This window comes from Microtus ochrogaster, chromosome 5, assembly GCF_000317375.1.
Source record: "Microtus ochrogaster isolate Prairie Vole_2 chromosome 5, MicOch1.0, whole genome shotgun sequence".
Taxonomy (NCBI): domain Eukaryota; kingdom Metazoa; phylum Chordata; class Mammalia; order Rodentia; family Cricetidae; genus Microtus; species Microtus ochrogaster.
In genome coordinates, this window is record NC_022012.1 from 45,510,291 (window position 1) to 45,528,543 (window position 18,253).

General features: G+C 45.9%; 1 protein-coding gene across 1 annotated transcript in view; it reads left to right on the forward strand.

Moving 5' to 3' along the window:
* Pou2af1 (POU class 2 associating factor 1) overlaps window positions 1-15,397 on the forward strand; it is a 65,288-nt gene extending 49,891 nt beyond the window's left edge. The window contains exons 4-7 of the mRNA XM_026779094.1: window positions 11,746-11,876; window positions 12,414-12,456; window positions 12,543-12,808; window positions 15,083-15,397. Coding sequence (XP_026634895.1) covers window positions 11,746-11,876; window positions 12,414-12,456; window positions 12,543-12,808; window positions 15,083-15,397 — 755 coding nt within the window. The remainder of the gene's footprint in view (window positions 1-11,745; window positions 11,877-12,413; window positions 12,457-12,542; window positions 12,809-15,082) is intronic.
* The last annotated feature ends 2,856 nt before the right edge of the window (window positions 15,398-18,253 follow it).

Consider the following 18,253-nt stretch of genomic DNA (forward strand, 5'->3'; position numbering starts at 1 on the left):
GTGAGGTAACCCAGACCCAAAAAGATGAACATGGGATGTACTCACACATAATTGGTTTCTAGCCATAAATAAGGATCATGGAGTCTACAATTGTTGAACCTAAAGAAGCTAAGTAAGAAGACATAATAGGAATTTAAGTGAGAATCTGGACTGTACTTCTTGTTACTTAAAAGAAGTTCATAGTAGATTTCCGGACACCATGGGGTCTCTGTACTGCCAACAAGATTCTGGTTTATTTTGTCTTTCTAGTCTGATGTCTTCAGCATATGACTTTTGTCTTCAAAATTTCCTGATTGTCACTAACTCAGGCCACCACATTGGTGATCATCAAGCCTTGAAAGAACTGGAAAAATGTATATATATACATATATATATATGTATATATATACATACATACATACATACATACATATATACATATATATCTAATTCATTACTGTCCCTTCTCCTAACAGACAACCTTTTTTGACATCTCATGGCTACTCCATCTACAAGGGAGAAGAACATAATTATTTAGATGGGCATGTTGCCAGTGGAAGGGCTACTAAAAAAGAAGGAACAAGTGGCACTGGATGTGACAACTGTCAATCTTTGCCACACTTTGTACTCTTTCATCTGCTTCTCATAAAAAGGCCATGACATGGGTCCCATTATAAGATGCTCTTAAATATCATATTAGTAACTCACCTATGATATAAAATTCATCTAAAACAGACCCAAAATATTGACGTGCTAAGCTGCCCTGTTCCCTGCCACCAAGTTGGGCTACCTCCTAGGGCTTAGGACATGTGTTTGGTGAAAGCCAAGGCTTTCTATGTTAGATAAAGGACAACAGCGAGATAAAACACAGTAGCCCACAGATGACTACTCAGACCTTCAGGATTCTTTCATAATGTGTTTACTTATTGGAGAGAAAGCTATTGTGAGTGGGGTTTTATTTAGAGTTTTAAAGGAATATTGCTGCTCTTTGTTTGCTTTTAGGAGTTTAAGGATCAGCTTCAGGGTCAAGCAGATACGAGTTTCAGATCTATGTCTTACTGGTTGTGGTTCTGGGATATCTCTTCTCTTTCTGTATACACACCAAGGATGTGGTTCTTCCTTCATGGGTTGTGGTGGGTGTTTACTACCTTTCTTGGCAGTAAACAAACACCCAGTAAAGTAGCTGTTACTATTATTATTTTCCCTCACTAAGGGTAGAGTTTATACAGGCTAACTATAGATTATAAGCTGTGAGTTTGATATTACTTGCAAAGCTGCAGGGTGACTATTCCTGGTCCTGGAATTAATAACAGGACTCAGGATCAGGGTCAGTGCTGATGTCTAAGCTGATCAGTTTGAGACCCGTTTGTCCATGACTTCCTTACCACCCTCATCAGGTAGCGTGGGGCTTTTAACTTGTGTTTGTTTTTTAATTCACAAGTTTGGACTGGGTTATTTATAAGTAGGTTATGAGGAGAACAGCACTTGAAATGGTCAAGAAATAGCGCTAATGATACCGAAAACCGAAACAGCAATGTGTTGCCTCCTTTTTTTAGTAAGAGTTTCATTAGCAGTACTTGCCGGGAAAAGGGGGCAGCCAAAGTCTTAGAAGCCAGAATCATTCTCAGACTAGGTGCCGGTGCCCGAAAGAAGTCGATCACCATCCAGGAAAACTCTATTACCATTTAACCCATTAGAAAGAATCAAGCTTTTACAGAGAAGGGAGACAATAATAAATATTCTTAAAACCTCCTAGGAGTGGCAAATGTTGAGGAGCTGGGAAAGAAAGGACAGAGGAAAAGTGTTGAAAATAATGAGTTTTAGTACTGGATGAGAGTTTTATCCACTCACGAAAGAAAAGTGTGGGGGAAAAGTCAGCCATATTAACACTATGCTGTGCTTGCGTGTGCTGGGCATCCGGTCTAGCGATGTAACCTAGATAAATGAAGCAATGAAACAAACTATCTTCATCAAATGGGAAGATGGGTTCAGTGATGATGCCATGGGACATATGTAGGTCATGAAGAACACATGATGATAATCAGGTTCACTGATTAGGTTCTGGGAAATACTGTGGCATTTTAGCATCGGAATAAAAAATTCCAAAGATGTCTAGGCTCATAATTGCCCATAAATGCTGTTGATATTCTCTTTTCAAATCAAATGTCTTGTGGGATCCTAACATGAACGTCAAGATGAAGCATCTCTAGGGTGGGGATGCCCAGAGCTTGCCTTGTTTGTTCATGTCCTAATTTCCTTGCCTCTTAGGCACTTGCTGGCATCTTAATCTTGTCCTAGGGGTCTTAAGGGCTCTAGCCAGCCCGTCCTCCTTTGACCAAGAGTCCTGAGAGCTAGTCACAGGTTCTAGGCTTACAGAGTGAGTCACTGTGAAGCATGTTGGTTTTCATGAAGCTTTGCAGCTGCGAAGGTCATGCCTTCAGTCATGTGGGTTTCTGGAGAATACGGAAGGAGGCAATTTCTTAAAAACATGATCTAGTGACATGTTTCTCAGACTTGATATTATAATAACCACTCCTCCAGTGCCCGTTATAAGGGAGCCTCCCATATTATTAGGGCCTCTGGTGAGTTAGTAAACCCTAGAACTGTCACAAAATCCCATCTCAACGACAAGTTACGTTTTCCTTCATGAGGCAGTAACCAGGACAATTTACAAACCCTACACCACTCATGAGCCTTGCAACTGGGCACTTGGACATGATCCTTAAATACAACCCCTGATACATCCTTGAAGAGAGTAGTCCTTACCCAAGAATCTCAGGATAAAAACTAATTTCTTTTATAAGACTCTCTTTAGCCTTGGAAAACTACAACTAGGTATTAGGCAAGAAACTAACCACTGTGCATCCACCTGCCTCTTCAAGCTGCCCAACCACAGGTTTTTCCTCCTGATCTATATTGGATCAAGTTAATAATTCTAGATTCAGATCTTTATTTAATAAATGAAGATGAATTCCTCTCATCTGCTCTATCTCTCTTGATGCAGTTGCTTTCTTCTAGAATTTAGGTTAACGGTTGGATAGTTTTAATGTGGGACTTATGGTCATGAGTTCTCAGGTTAGGCCATTACACAGACACACACAGACACACAGACACACACAGACACACACAGACACACACAGACACACACAGACAGACACACACACACACACACACACACACCCTGCTTTGAGGCTGCTGCTCCTGTGAAGTGGAGGTGATGTCCAATGTGTGAGCCAGGAATCTGCTTTGTTCTAACAGGTGACACAACCCATACACCCCCTGAGGACTACATTCTAGAACTGTATTCCTTGTATACATAACCACATAAACACTTCACATGCGATATCTGTTTCTAGTTATCCAGACCCACTGAAGGAATATCTACAATCCAGCCTCAGCTGTGGCTATGTCCCTGTTTTTTTAGAGACTCTTACGGATTCCGTAAGGAGTAGCTAGCATCTGAGGTCAGGAAGAGGGCATAGACAGCATCGCACTTTGTCTCTCAAACGTATCCAAGGTATTTCCTCTCAGAGGCAGCTTTAAAAAGTTTTAAATAGGCTACAAGCCCAATTGTCTAGTGGCTTTTAAAGACAGAAATATGCTTTGCTTATATAATTATTACAAAAGCCGATGCCAGGCTTTCGTCTCCTAATCAGGGTTGTTGTCTTTCAGTGAGGTCTTTGGTCAATCCCTTGCTATCCTTGGCTTCTCTGTTTCCCCAAAATAAGGCTTTCTTTGGGGGCTTTAGGCCCAGGTACTTGAAGATGACTTCCAGGAGCATGATAAAGACAAAGTGAGACAGGCTCTGCAGGTAGCAGGGTCCTGGGTATGCTCAGACATTTAGTCTCAGTAGGCAACAAGGTAAGGCCGGTGACAGTGACTTTTTGCTTGGCACCTGTTATCCACCACACATGTCAGTGTGTGCATAATCTTCACAGCCCTTTTAGACAGACAATATTGTCCTCATTTTACAGGTGGAGAAACTGAGGCTTACACAACTAAGTTACTTGCTGAGGGTCACACAGGTAATAAACCACGGTAGCAAGCTTCCACGCTAGGTCTTCCAGGTTTTAATCAGTACCACATTGTATCTCAGTGCAAAGGAACTTTGCATGACACTGGACTTTTCTTCCTCTTTCAATTGAAATAGGTCCACCCCAGATGGGGTGGGCAATGATTTCATCAAGGGTAGCTCTGCATCAACTCAAAAAAACAATCACTGCAAATTTGAGTCTCAGAAAGTGGCATGCAAGGGCTGGGGAGATAGTTTGGTTGTCAACGCTCTTGCCATGCTAGTATCAGTACTGACTTTGATCAGAACTGGCATGGTGGCATGTACCTCTCATCCCGGTGCTAGGAAGGTTGAAGCAAGAAGGGATGCTCTGGCTAGTCAGTCTAGCTGGATCAATGAGTTCTAGGCCAGTGAGAGATCCTGCCTCAAAAAGAAAAAAAAAACTCCAGTAGATGACATGTAGGTTGAACTCTGGGCTTCATGTGCACCTATACACACATACTCATCCCCTGGATCCTTCACAGACATGCACACACAAGAAAAATGAAAAGAAGTTAGCACCTGAGACTGAATCTAGATGGGGCTCTTCTCCCAGGCTAATCACCCAAGGGAAGACAGCAGTTGGGGAAACATCCCGAGGGCCTATCACTTTGAGTATCTTGGCTGAGACTCATTCTCTTACTCATACTCATGATAAGGCCCAAGCCACTGACCCCGGGTCAGTCTCTGCACTGGAGAGAGAACTGCCTGTCATGCCTCTTGCCTCTCTTCTCTTCATACCGTCCCCAGGGACAGCTTGCTGCCCATTCAAGCCTTACTGAATCAGGTGGAAGCAGAAGTCAGAACCCTACAGTTCTGGAACGGATATAGCTTCATCACAGTTTGCAATTCGAGATTTGCTTGTGTGATTGTTTCATTAAAGTCTGCATATCCCATCTGAGTAGATGGCAAGTTCCCCGAGGGCCGGGACCGAGTGTGATCCGCTCAACAAGTATTTGCCAGATAAATGGTCTATCAGATGTCTCTTGGTCTTGACCCCAGATCAGAGACGTGGTATATCTGAGATAGGAACCCTTTCTGCTCTGATGACCCTAGTTTCTATAAAAGGCAGGCAGATGCAGCTGGTTTCTCAGGTGGACCTATCTGCTGTCATTTCAGTAGAAAAATACCCAAAATAAAACCTTGCCAGGAATTGAGTCTCTCAGTTCTTGTCACTCTTCATGTGAGCAGACTTTTGACAAGTTTCTTGTGCAGGGCTCTATCACCTGGAAACCACCATTTTTTTTTTTTGGAAGAATTGGTCATCAAGAGAGACAGGTCACATGGCCCAAGCCAGTATTCCAACTAGAGGAAGGAGAGCTAGGATTGGCTCAGGGACCTTTAAATGACTGAACTTCAATGCTACATAGAGAGAAAAATGGGGCAGTTAGAGGCAAGAGGAGGATGTGTGGTGAGAAAAAAATGGGCTATGTTGGAATCAGGTCTTGATTTGCTTGATGACGCTGCTCCTGATAAATGCAGCCATTGGACAATCCATTGAACATATCGAAGGTGTCACCCTCTTCATCAGTAGAAGAAGGGGAGGAGAGTATCCACTATATCTCTTGTTTGTTTCAGAGGTTGTAGTGCAACCCCCCATAATATTGTTTCTATCAAAGGCTCTGAGAACCACACCACAGAACTTCATGAAAACATAGGTGAGGATTTCAGGGCTTCTGGGAGTTCAGATTATGACCTGGAAACACACGGACTACCGCCACCCATTCATTCAGCATTAAGTAGGTGCACATACCAAGATGTCTGCCACAGCTTTCTGCACCCACTGTTCCACAGTGGGTTTGGAAAGAGGGTGGACAGGTGGCATGGAAGGCACAGTGGGCACCAAGTTGGCTGTGGTGTTTGTGAAGAGAGATTCAAGGAACCTCGCCACCCAGAAGACTTCATGCCAGAGACCCATGGCTGCCTTTGCCTGAGGTCATCGGGTGGGCTACCTGTAATTCAAAGCCTTCATGAGGAAGCACCCTAGGCAGAAGCTGCTAAGTCCAGGATGGGCTGAGTGTGAATGGGTTTTCTTTTTCCATCTAATGCAATGAGAGAAATGCCTGTCGGGGTCACACTTAGTGGCCATGCTGTGGTCTCTATGACTTTCTTGAGACAGCATGTTGTCCTTATTGGATAACTTTGGTCCAAGGTCTGGCGCCCTATGACTGCGGTCACCATAGATAGCATCAGATGAGTAGGTGGCTACTCATCACCTGTGTTGTTTCCCAGGGCCCCTTTTTCCCTCTCCGAGTTTGAGGGCTTTCTTAGTGACTCCTCGTCCTTTCCACAGTGGATTCACCTGTGGCTGATGACTAAACACTGCAGGACCAATGGGGAAGGAACGTGGTTTCTTGGCGGGGGGTCATCTCAGGGAGTGCAAGCAAACCACTGATTCCTTCCTCTTCTCTGACTTAGCCAGACCCAAACACCATTTTGGGGATCTCATGATAGAGACCTCTCATTGTTTGCTCCCTGGCTGCACACTAGCAGTCTTACAAGCAATATCATATCATAACGCAAGTATAGTTCTATCTCTCTTCTCTCAGATCTTCTAGATAACTTTTTTTTTTAAACTGGGAAGGAGAATCATCCTCTTACTTCTAGATAACTTTTATACAGTCATGTCCCCGGCCCTTGCCCCTTTCCACACCCTCTATTTTCCTTTCCATCTTGAGTATTATATAGATTGCTGGAATGTATAAATGGAATGTTTATTGTTCCCCTCCGTGGACTCTCCTGCTTCAAGCATTAGTGACTAGAAAGCCCATATTTACATATACACAGCAACGTTTTGTTGGCTTACATTTTTTTAAAAAAAGGAAATTTTGTGTAAATTAGGAGGGAAAAATCTTTCTGTAGTATGTCAAGTCCCTCTGACCAAAGAACAAAGTCTTTCTTCCTGTTTAGAAAAAAAAAAAAAAAAAAACCAACCACTGTCCATAAATGAAAACAGCAACTTTGAGAACTTTGGTCGTGAACTTCACGCTAAGAAGAGCACCTGCAGTAGCAATTCAGCAGGGGATGTGAGCGAGCCTGTGGCCTACCCAATCTCATGCTTCCCAGAAGACCCCAGCTATCTCAGGCCACCAAGACAAACAAGGCTCTTCACGTTAAAGTGTCAGCAACTTTTCAGAGTTTGTTTTTGGTAGAAGCTAGTTCGTTAGCCCCGGGCATGCAGTCCTGTTGTTGAATTATTTGTTTTGGTTGAGCATTAGGTGTCCTTCACCGTAATGAGTTCCCCTTTCTTTTGGATGACATCGAACACCAGCAGCGAAAGAAAACATTCACAGCGGTTGTCGGGAGTGATTCAGACAGCGTCTTAAGTGATAGTGTGTGTCCTGTGACTTTCTCATCTACGTGGCTTATATCGTTCAAAGTGGCCCATGTGGCTGTAGCCTTGAGGTTCAACTCACTTGGGACTGAAGCTTGAACAGCCTGTCAAGATGGGACAGAAAAGTTCCTAGAGCTGTGAGGACGCCTGTTCTATGGCTCCCTGGTGGTGTAAATTCGTGTTTAACCTATATGTTACACAGTTTTTAGGGCAGAGCTCTTAATGGTTGTCCGGTCTGCTGGCAACCCAAGGGGAATCTCAATGGCGGAGGCAAGGATCTTCTCTCAGGAAACACCTATCCAACGTGGGTTCTTTTAAAGCTATACTGAAAGACCAGTTACTGATGACCAGGACCTGGCGACTGGCTCTTTGGTTGAGTAGTATGTGCGCTGTGGTTTGCATAGGGTTATTAAATAAATAGGTGCTGAGGGTTTTGCATATTTCCTTAGTGAGATTTTATTGTGCTCTCATTGAGAAAACCTGAGTGCCATGCTTATTCAACTCAGCAGAAACCTGTGTTCTCTCAGCCTGGTAGAGCGTGAGCATTGATGCCAGTGTGCATCCGGGGACTGTGGGATGTAACTTGTTGGCTTTAAACTACAGTGCTATGCACCTTCAGGCATATGGCAGCCGCAGGACTCTTCTTTTTGTGACATGCAGTGGTCTCTCTGTGTGTGTGGTAGCGAAGCGCAACGCCCCCTGCTGACTGTTCACACCTCTGGATCTTTACTGCTAGTTTCGGGGTGGGGGGGGAAGGAAGCTCTCTCTGTGACCAAATGTGTGGGTTTCCTGTCCACTAGACTTTTAAAACTCTTTTTTCCTCCCTGGAATACCATGGGCAACCGGTGGCCAATGGTAAAGAAAGGCAGTGTGGTGAACTCCTGTGTAAAGAGACTCCCAGAGGTTCATGTTCGGCTAGACTGGTTTTCCATTGTAATGGATTCTCTCAAGCCCACAGAAGCTCCAGGGGTCTTCACACCACAAGAGGAATGCTGAGAAAATTTCAGGCTTACCTAGTGTGCTACCCAGTGCAGCAGTGTGACTGACAAATTGTTAAATTCTCTAGTTAGTGCCAGTCTGGGCTTTCCTTGTCTCTGCTGATATGGTATTATTTCAATTTCTACTTTATTTTCTTCAGATACTATTTTTAAAAATTGCCATTTTAGATTATGTTAATATTTTGTTGAAAAAGTCATGAGCTATTTCAGCGGAGTCATTGGAAAGGTAGATCAGTTCAAGGACTCAGCAGCCCCAAGCCAAGGTAGCTGTGACTTTGGACAAAGTCTTTTCTTTTTCTTCCGAATTTCCATAGTGAGCTCAGCTCTGGTGCTGGCGACAGCTGAGATCACAGTGTTTGCTGGGGGATTATGCTGATGGTTACTTTCTGTAGATTAGTGTGAAAGGCCCCAACTACAGCTTGTCAACTTACAAGTATCCTAGTCTATTAAGCTTCCTGGGGGGGGGGGTGCGGGGAGGCGTCTTGATGCTTTGGCTTCTGTTGTCCTATGGAGCTCGGAGCTCGGCAGCGACACCTCAGAAACAACCCCACTCTTGCCTGCTCGGATGGCATCAGTCACCAGATCCCTTATCCACTGGCTTCAGACCCAGGGCTGTGGGAGCACCCCAGCTGTACTAGACCAGGACTTTTACAGTCTGCCAGGACACATTTGTTAATTCTGCACGTCCCAGAGACATTAGAGGGCAGTACACTGTCTTCACAGCATCTCCCCAAAGCTTTCTTAGATTTTAAAGCAACAGGGGCCAGGAAATCCTGACTTCACAAGATCTGGGAGCGCCCGGCCAGTCCTTTTCTAGCCGAGCGCATGGCGTGTCCAGTTTCAAAGATGAAGTAGAACCAGAGAAGGAATGGGACCTGGAGGCCTCTAAGCTCTTTCCCAGAGCTGTACATGCAAATCAGAGGTACCTGGAACACATGCCTGTCTCTGATTTGGGCTGAGGTGTTATGTGTAGTGCTCCTAGAATAAATAATGAGGTTTGGGTGGCAGGCGGGAGAAGGTCTAAGTATTTGTTCTGGGAGCAGAGCAGCTGAGGCCAGGCTCTGTGCCTGAGGAATGAAAGGGAACCTGAGAGGAGGCGCGCAGAGATCGGGTGTCATGTCTGTGAGGAAGGCTGATGTGGAGAAGAATGATCCTGAGGAGGTAGCAGAATGAAGCAGAGGCAGAGGCGCCAGTCCTGTCTCTCCTGGCAGTCACGCACACTTCCGTCTGTGGGGAACGCTCAGCTGGACTCTGCAGACGAGGTGTGCAAACAGCACTCACGCAGGAGAAATGCAGTCAGAAGAAAGATTGGGGCTAAAGGCATGTCACTGGGAAGTTAAAAACATCTCTCCATCTTACAGATAAGAAAACAGAGGCCTAGAGTCATTACATAAATCTGGGAATTTTCTACTAATAAGTGACAGCCTATATTTGAATGCAGCTATTTTGGGCTCTTAAATCAGTTGTCATTGCTGTTTTGAACAAAGATGGCGGTGGTCTCGGGGCACAAATGCGATGCTGGCTCTTCATGGTACACACTCTTACCTCAGCCCAAATCTCTCATCTCATTGGTAGGTGTTTCATTGCTTACTTTCTCTGCTACACACACACACACACACACACACACACACACACACACACACACACACACACACACACACACACACACACACATTTTCTAGTTGATTCTGCACCATGATCAGGTAGGAAACCATACCATAGATAGGTCTGATGCCAAGACTGAGGAGCGGGGCTCTCTTACTGTCTGCCTCTGAAGCTCTTGTCTCGACTCCACTGGCTGACTATGTATGACTTCTTTGCCTTCTAGTCTTCAAGACCAGACTATGCTGGTGCTGAGTGCCTAAGAGCCTTGTGGGAAGTCTTGGGCAGAGTTGTTATCAGAATCAGCTGGGTGTTTACTGAACAAAGTTCAGTCAAGGCAACCCAGTGGATCCGGGTTGAACAGATACCCAGGCTTCCGGGCCTTTGATACAAAGCCTGGGTCCCTGGGCCCTTATCTTTGGAGGATAATGGGCTCCTTGTGTGAGTCCCAGAGACCATTGCTTCTTGATCTTGGATGACCTAGATCTTGGCCTACCTTCCATGGGCCTTTCCATCTGCAGGCATAGGTTGTCTCTGATCTACCAGGCAAGGGAAAATCCTATGCCCTGACTCAGGTTTTGTTGATGCTTTGGATTCTTGGATATTTTGACAAAAGGAAAAGGAAGCATTCTCCCAGAAGCAAGGTAGACACCCCTTCTAGGACACATGAATCAACATTGTCTCATGCTCTGAGAATCACCAAGGACCTGGCAGATACACAATTTTTCTCAGTCAATTAACTGAGAGGTAAAAGGATAATAAAAAGAAGGATATTTGGAGCATCGCTCAGATGATTAGTTAGCAAACAGCCAAAACTAAGATTATAGAGAGCTTAGGCATGTCTGCCACTCGGGGAGGCAGAAACAATGAGGCACAATATCTTGAGAAGTTTATAATCATGCTGGAAGCATTTTAAACTCATACAGACAAGAATAACTAATCATTACCTATCAGGCTGTAAATTTATTGAATTTGGGAGGAAGATGGTATAGCTCAGTGGTAGAACACTTGCCTAGCATGTCCAAGGCTCTGGCTTGTATCCACAGCACCAACAACCCAAAGAGAAAGAAAACAAGAGAAATCCTGTTTGCTAAATGACTGTTCTGTAACTGATTTTATATGACACATACACCTTATTTTTTATGTTCCACACCACGTTACTTTGACCAATATTCATATGATAAGATACTACAGGTTAAGAGGCTCGGAGAAATTGAGTTACTTCATAGGACCACACTGCTAGATTGTGACTGAGATGGGATCTGAATCCACCTATACCTGACTCAAGAGTTCTTGGTCTGGTTGTCACTATTTACGGCCACCTATGTGAGTGCCAGTCAGCTCCAGATGGTGTTGGAGAGGTGGGTACAGGAATTTCATGGTCTGCAGAGGTCAGAGAAGTAGCCCCAGAATCTGAATTCTGGTTATCAGAAGCAGTAATGAAGATAGGGAGGTGAAACCTGCCTGGGGATGCTGAGGAGTGTAACCAGGCCTTCTTGTTGGAGCCAGTTCATGTAGCATGCAAAAGGGTCAGAAACATGGGGTTCTGTGGGAAGCCCCGTCACTTTCAGACAAAGGGGACAGGGCTTAAGTATTTGAATATAATAGAGCCCCAGAAAGTTTGGGGGCAGAAGGAGTCTTGGCAGAAATATTCTAGGAAGCATCACAGAGATTTGCCATGTTAAGTACAACTTAGAGAGTTGGGTACTAGAGGAAATGGGCACTTGTGGTTGGGAGCATCTGAGAAGGGCTGGGGGTTCCAGTGATCTTCCTCTTTACAGCCACAGCTCCAGAGCAAGCTCCTGCCCCACCACGGCCATACCAGGGTGTTCGAGTCAAGGAGCCAGTGAAGGAGCTACTGAGGAGAAAGCGTGGCCATGCCAGCAGTGGGGCAGCTGCCCCACCTACTGCGGTGAGGGGCTGTTGTGGGGGCAGTGCATCCACAGGTGTGTGTGTGTGTGTGTGTGTGTATGTGTGTGTGTGTGTGTGTGTGTGTGTGTGTGCAGTTGGACTTGTCAGAGTGGCCAGAGAGATAAGATGAGAGTGTTCTTCCCTGATTCATGCAACACCCACGGGACATGAACACAGCGGCTTACACGGAGAAAGTAGACCCTGGACAAGCTAAGCCGGTGGTTCCTCAGGGTGGTGAGGGGAATAGTGGTGCTTCTTGCATTTATCTATTTGGGGGGAAATACCTGTTGATGAGGCTTGAGGGAGCCGATGGTACTCACCATGATACGAGGTGGGGATTCAGGAAGTTTCTCTAATTCTATAGCCTTCTTGCTAAATCGAAACATAAATCCCTCAAAAAAATTCAGGTGGTGATGGTTGGGATGTGGGGTGGGAGATTTCCCCCTATGAGTCTCCTACTCTGGGCCTCTGGGAGTCCCTGCAGAGGGCTTGCTAGAGATAAATCAATACCCATTCTGGTCTTCTTGTCCCTTTCCAGGTGGTGCTGCCCCACCAGCCCCTGGCAACCTACAGCACAGTGGGTAAGAGCTCTTCTCTGAAGCCTTGGTGTCTGTGGGGACCCTCTCCGGTGGAGCCTGCAGTTCTATAATTTTCTTCTTCCCGACAGGTCCTTCCTGCCTTGATATGGAGGTTTCTGCTTCCACAGTGACAGAGGAGGGGACATTGTGTGCTGGCTGGCTCTCCCAACCTGCCCCGGCCACCCTCCAGCCCTTGACTCCATGGACACCCTACACGGAGTATGTGTCCCACGAAGCTGTCAGCTGCCCTTACTCAGCTGACATGTATGTGCAGCCAGTTTGCCCCAGTTACACAGTGGTGGGGCCCTCCTCGGTGCTGACCTACGCTTCCCCGCCACTCATTACTAATGTCACGGTATGTCACACAAACACAGAACCCTGTCTATCCATGCTAATAGCACCCTTTGAGAAAACTCTTGATTTTCTTGGCTATCAATTCCCATAATAGGGAACAAAGTTCACTGCATTTCCCAGGGTGACTTGCTCCTGTTCCTATTGACTGGAACTATCTATCCCCTGCAAAGACATTGTATGCTTGTATTGTCACGTCTTGTCTTTTACTCCTATGGGTTAGGACGATCTCTTGCTTCTAGTCCAAACCTCCCCAGCTACTCTGAAAGCACTGGGTCTCTGTGAGTGAAGATTTTAGCAGGTGGTGCAGTAGGTGAGACCTGTGTAGAAAGGGTCTGGGTTCCTGTCAGTCCAGAGAACCTAGGGAGTGGTTGTACAGTTAGTAATGGAAACTATTATAAGGCTTCCAGGCTGAGCCCAAGTTGATACTATGCATCAAGGAAACTACTTTTGGGTCAGACCCTCCTGTAGGTTTTTGTTTGTTTCCTGCTGTAATGTCCCGTTACCTGTGTTCAACACCCTTCACCTTTTACTTAGTACCTCTGTGTGTAGAACTTTGACCTCTCTCAATGCACTGCCCTCATCTCTAAGATGGGAAAAAATGGGAGTTACTAGTAAGATGTTGAGTATTGGGACCATGCTTAGCATACAGAAAGCACTACATAATGTTAGCTATTAGTCTCGTGGCCATAGTCTGCCAGCCCTGTCAACAAACGACTGCTTTCTAGTGCCTGCTAGGATAGGACGCCTCCCCCATCCTTGGAGAGTGGAGGAAGGGAGTTATACTTTTATATGCTTGGTCCCCATGTGTCCAAAAGAATGGGAATCCCTTAAGTGCTTATGAGGAGAAAAGGTCTAGGAAGCCAGCAAGCTAGTTGACCTACTGGCGACCAGCTCTGCTCTGGTACTGTGGGTAGGAGAGCTGGATGGTCTCAGAACCCACCCTTGGTGGTAGAGCTCGCCTTAGCTCCCCATGGCCCCTCTGTTTGCCTCCAGGGTCCAGTGTCATTCTAGGGTCCCTGATCTCTGTTTCAGAGTGCTTTCCTGGCAAGGTTTGTGGGAGTCCTTTTACGTCACGCCCACCTGGCTATCCCACGAACTGATCTGGGGGTGGAGCTTGATGAGAGTGAATAGGAAAGAGTTAATTCAACACCTTCCCCAGGCAGCTCGTTTCCATAGCAATGGGCCTGAAGTGGGAGAGTGATTCCAAGCCATCTCAGTCCTGAGGATTCTCTTCGTTAGTTATCCTCTGTCATCATCTCTGTCTTGCACTTCGAGAGGTTCTGTGTATCACAAAAGCTGTCTTTATCAAGAAATCATTGTTTGGTCATTTTGTAAATTAGCTCATCAAAGCTGGCTTGAGCATCCCTGGTCAGCAGAGATAAGAGCCACAGTTCTATCTATCCCCTGGCAAGGAACCGGCAGTTACAGTTGACCTGTATAGGTAGAGTCGAAAGGGAAGGATTTTCATTTGGATATTTGAAATAATGGAAGTAGTAAGGGTTTCTCAGGTCCTACCTGCCTTCAAGAAGCTGAGTTAGGGAGCGTGTGCTCACATTGAGAGAGAAAAAACTCTGCGTGCACTAGATATACACGCCAGCTCACGTGCTGGGGGTCACGGGTCATTGTTCAATAATGAAACTTCCTGAAGCTTTGCTACTCAAAGGGCAGTCCTTACACCAGCCACGTTAGCATCCTCTGAGTGGGCTGGCAGGATCCCAGGTGCTACTCCAGACTTCTGGGATCAAGAATCCATGTTGTGACAAACCCCTCAGGAAGCTGAGGGAAAGTCTTCCCCAAGTGTTTTTTTGCAGTTTGCTCTTAAGATGCAGTGGCAGCTGGGGAGATGATGGGGAGAGGGGGGTGGAGCGGGGAGAAGAGTGAGGATAGAAAGGGGAAGTTTAGGTCATCTGTCTTGCATCTGTCCATGCAAAGAATTTCCTTATCCATCTTCTTTTCTCAGCTGTGGATGAAACCTATAAAATCTCTAATTTATTGAGTGGCAATACCTCATTATTTTTTGTATCCCCTTTCATAGAAAAGTGAAGCTTCCAAATTGGGAAGTTGCTTGAGCGTACAGCTAGAAGAGGGAGGGACAAGGTTGAAACTTGTCAGGTTCTCCCTTCTAGGAGACTGAGCGGGAGAAAACAAAGCCTCAGTCAATGAAACATCAGTACCGGGAAGGCGGGGTACAATGGGAGGTCAGGCTGGGGCAAGAACGCAGGTGTGCACCCCAGAGTTGCTAATCCCTGGTCCTTCCTGTGTTTCCCCATCACAGCCAAGAAGCACTGCTACACCTGCCGTGGGGCCCCAGCTGGAGGGTCCGGAGCACCAGGCACCCCTCACCTATTTCCCGTGGCCTCAGCCCCTTTCCACGTTGCCTGCCTCCAGTCTGCAGTACCAACCTCCAGCCCCAGCCCTGCCTGGGCCCCAGTTTGTCCAGCTTCCCATCTCTATCTCAGAGCCAGTCCTTCAGGACATGGATGACCCCAGAAGGGCCATCAGCTCCCTGACCATTGACAAGCTGCTTCTGGAGGAAGAGCAAAGCAACACCTATGAGCTCAACCACACCCTCTCTGTGGAGGGTTTTTAGGGCTGCCCTGCGGCTCACAGCCCTCTCCCTGGAAACTGAGATTTCAGATGAGTTCAGAAGGAGCCTAGCCACCTGTTTGAAGTGGCTCTTCCCTCGGTATCCCTTCTGCCTAAAGCTGAGTTGCGTTCCTTCTTCCCCCTCTCTTCCCTTCTTGTTTCCCTTGCCCCCTCCCCAGTCCACCTCCCTCCTTATTTCTTCTTCCGGTTTTCTGTCTCTGGAGGGGTAAATTATAGTGGTGTTCTGAGCAGAATCTTATACTGAATGTCACCAAGTCCGCAGCTCAGAGTTTTCCCTTGATGTCAAGTCATTAGAGAAGTGCCTCCTGTTTTCTGGTAGCCGTAGCATTATAGATCTTCCTTAAGACAGCTTAGCCTGTCTGCCATTCTGAAATGCATGGGATCCCACAGGGAGACTGAAGCCACCAGCACTTCCCTGTTGAGTCAGGCATGGACAAGACACGTTCCCATGCCACAGTTTTGTATTGCTCTTCTCAGCCGTGGCTAATCTAAGCAGATGTCTCTGGGTTGATTGGAGGGGGTGGGACAGGACTCTTGGGGTGGGTAGGATAGTCAGTGAGCAATGAGAGACAGGGCTGAGAGGAGTGGGACACATTCATGTGGTGTGTCTGTGGTTAGAAGGGCGCGAGGAAGGGGAGGCTGAGAAGTGATCCAACTACCTGCAACCAACATTGAAAAAAAAATCACTTTAACGTGGTTCAGCTGATCTTCTCCACAGTAACTGTGAGCAGAGCTGGGGTGGCCAGCTGGATAATGATGGGCCTGTTTCTGCCCTTCTGGCCCCCTAACAGGACACCAGCCCTTAAATTGCCTTTGTCAAGGCACTGCCAGAGCAACAGGAAAAGACCCTGACTCCCAACAGTGAGGAGAGGTCCCGTTTAGTCTTTCCATGTGGGCTTTATTTTTTCATGTCAGGAATCATTCATCAGCCGCCATGAAGTGGCACCAAGGGTGCTTCCGTCCAAGGACCACCCTTCTCGGGCTTCTACAGTCCTGGTACGCAGGTCCATTAGGTTTCATTTCAGTTTTTATTTTATTTTTTGCTGGAGAAGCCAAGCATTTGTTATGGAGTGTTTTTGCTGTTTCTGGGGCACTCTGTTCCTGAGGAGGATGTGTCTTTGGGAACTGGCAGGCTGTTTGCTAACGGTACTATCATTCCATGGGCACACCTTAGTCTGTAGATTCCACGTAGAAGCAATAGATGTTTCTGGAAAATGACAATTTTTTTGATACTCCACTCCCTTTTTTGTTTCCATTTTCAAGGAAAACTCCGAGGAAGACACCTGTCATTTTTTTTTTCATGCTTTGTGCTTATTTTGATTCAGATTTCTCAATATCTACCTAAAATCCTGGTATGCTTATCCTGAATTATTCGTATTCCACTTTAATATTTAGGTAAATGTTAGAGTGTAGAAGATAAGTTTACACTCGCTTTGGTAGTTACCGTGAACAGGAAGGGGGGGACGCCCCAGCCTATTTAATTGGGGGCCTGTTGTACATAAAACACTATTCAAGATTTTCCAGCTAACTGAGGGTTTGAGAAGACACAGGAGTGGCATCCACAGAGGAGTTAACACTGGGAAAATGAAACAGCAAGGGAAGCAGTGCGAGCTTTTGCTAGGGTTGAATTGGTGTCTTTCCCCTTCTTATCTTGAGACCCCGCCTTGGCTGCAGGCATTCATGCAGATTTCCTTTCAAGTTATTCTATTCATAGGCAACATTTTCAATAAAGATTTGCAGATGACTTCTCTGGGCCTATGTGTTTTATTTCTTATCTAATGAATCACTCTTATCTCTCAGTCCTGTCCTGTCCCCCCTCCTCCGAACCCCCCCTTCAGACAGTGTCTTTAGAGGAAGAAGCTTGCTGTAGTTTTGTTGCTCTTGCAAACTGGTCTGTTCCAGAAGCTGGTAAAAGCTGTCCTCAGGGTGTCTGTTGGGCAATTCTCATAGGATAACATACACATGGTTGGTGGATTTGTTCTCCAGGGCCTATTGCCCTTCCTGTTGCGTGTGTTACATGAATAATGTCTCTTGATGCTTGCTTGGCATCTGAGTTTCTGCCACAGGCATTCTCTGTGAAGCCATCAGTCAGGACCCTGGAATGTGTGTCCCAAAGAGACAACCTGAGAAGCCAGTCACCTTTCCCCCATCCTTGCAGTGAGTAACACTTTTGGAGGGTTCTCTTTTGGTGATTTGTAAAAAAAAAAAAAATGTAATCTTAATTTTTTTATTCATTTACCTATTTTTAGTTTCTGAGTTCACTGCTGTCGTTGTTAATTCATATTGGAATCACTGTTGTAAGTCATCCGCATTATTTTCCTGTGTAACTCTTTCCAGGTCCCAGAACCACTTGAACAATCAGCACCATTATACTTTCTGCCTACTTAGAAAGCCAAAAAAAAAAAAAAAAAAAAAGACAGGGAATGAAAGAGATTTGATGGGAAGAGAGAGGCCAGCTTGGTATAGATTGGTATTTTACAGGATACTCGTCTGAAGCATTGCACTTCAGCCTGAAAGTAGCCAGAGGCAGACAAGTATGTGGTCAGAGTTGGCAACATAGAAAGGATCAAAGTTACAATAAAATGACCCCAATTTTTTTGGGTATCAGTCTACACTGGCCTTTAAGGGGCAGTTTGAAGATAAACAGTCTCTCTCTTCACCCTCCTGTGTGTGTGTGCGTGTGTGTGCACACAGGTACCTGTCAAGTGTCTTTCGTAATTGCTGTCCACTTTATTATTTGTGGAAGTTTTCACTGAAGCTGGAGTTCACTGATCCAGCCAGAGTAGTTGGCCAGAACGTCTGAGCCATCCTCTTGCATCTGCTAGAATTATAGGGGCAC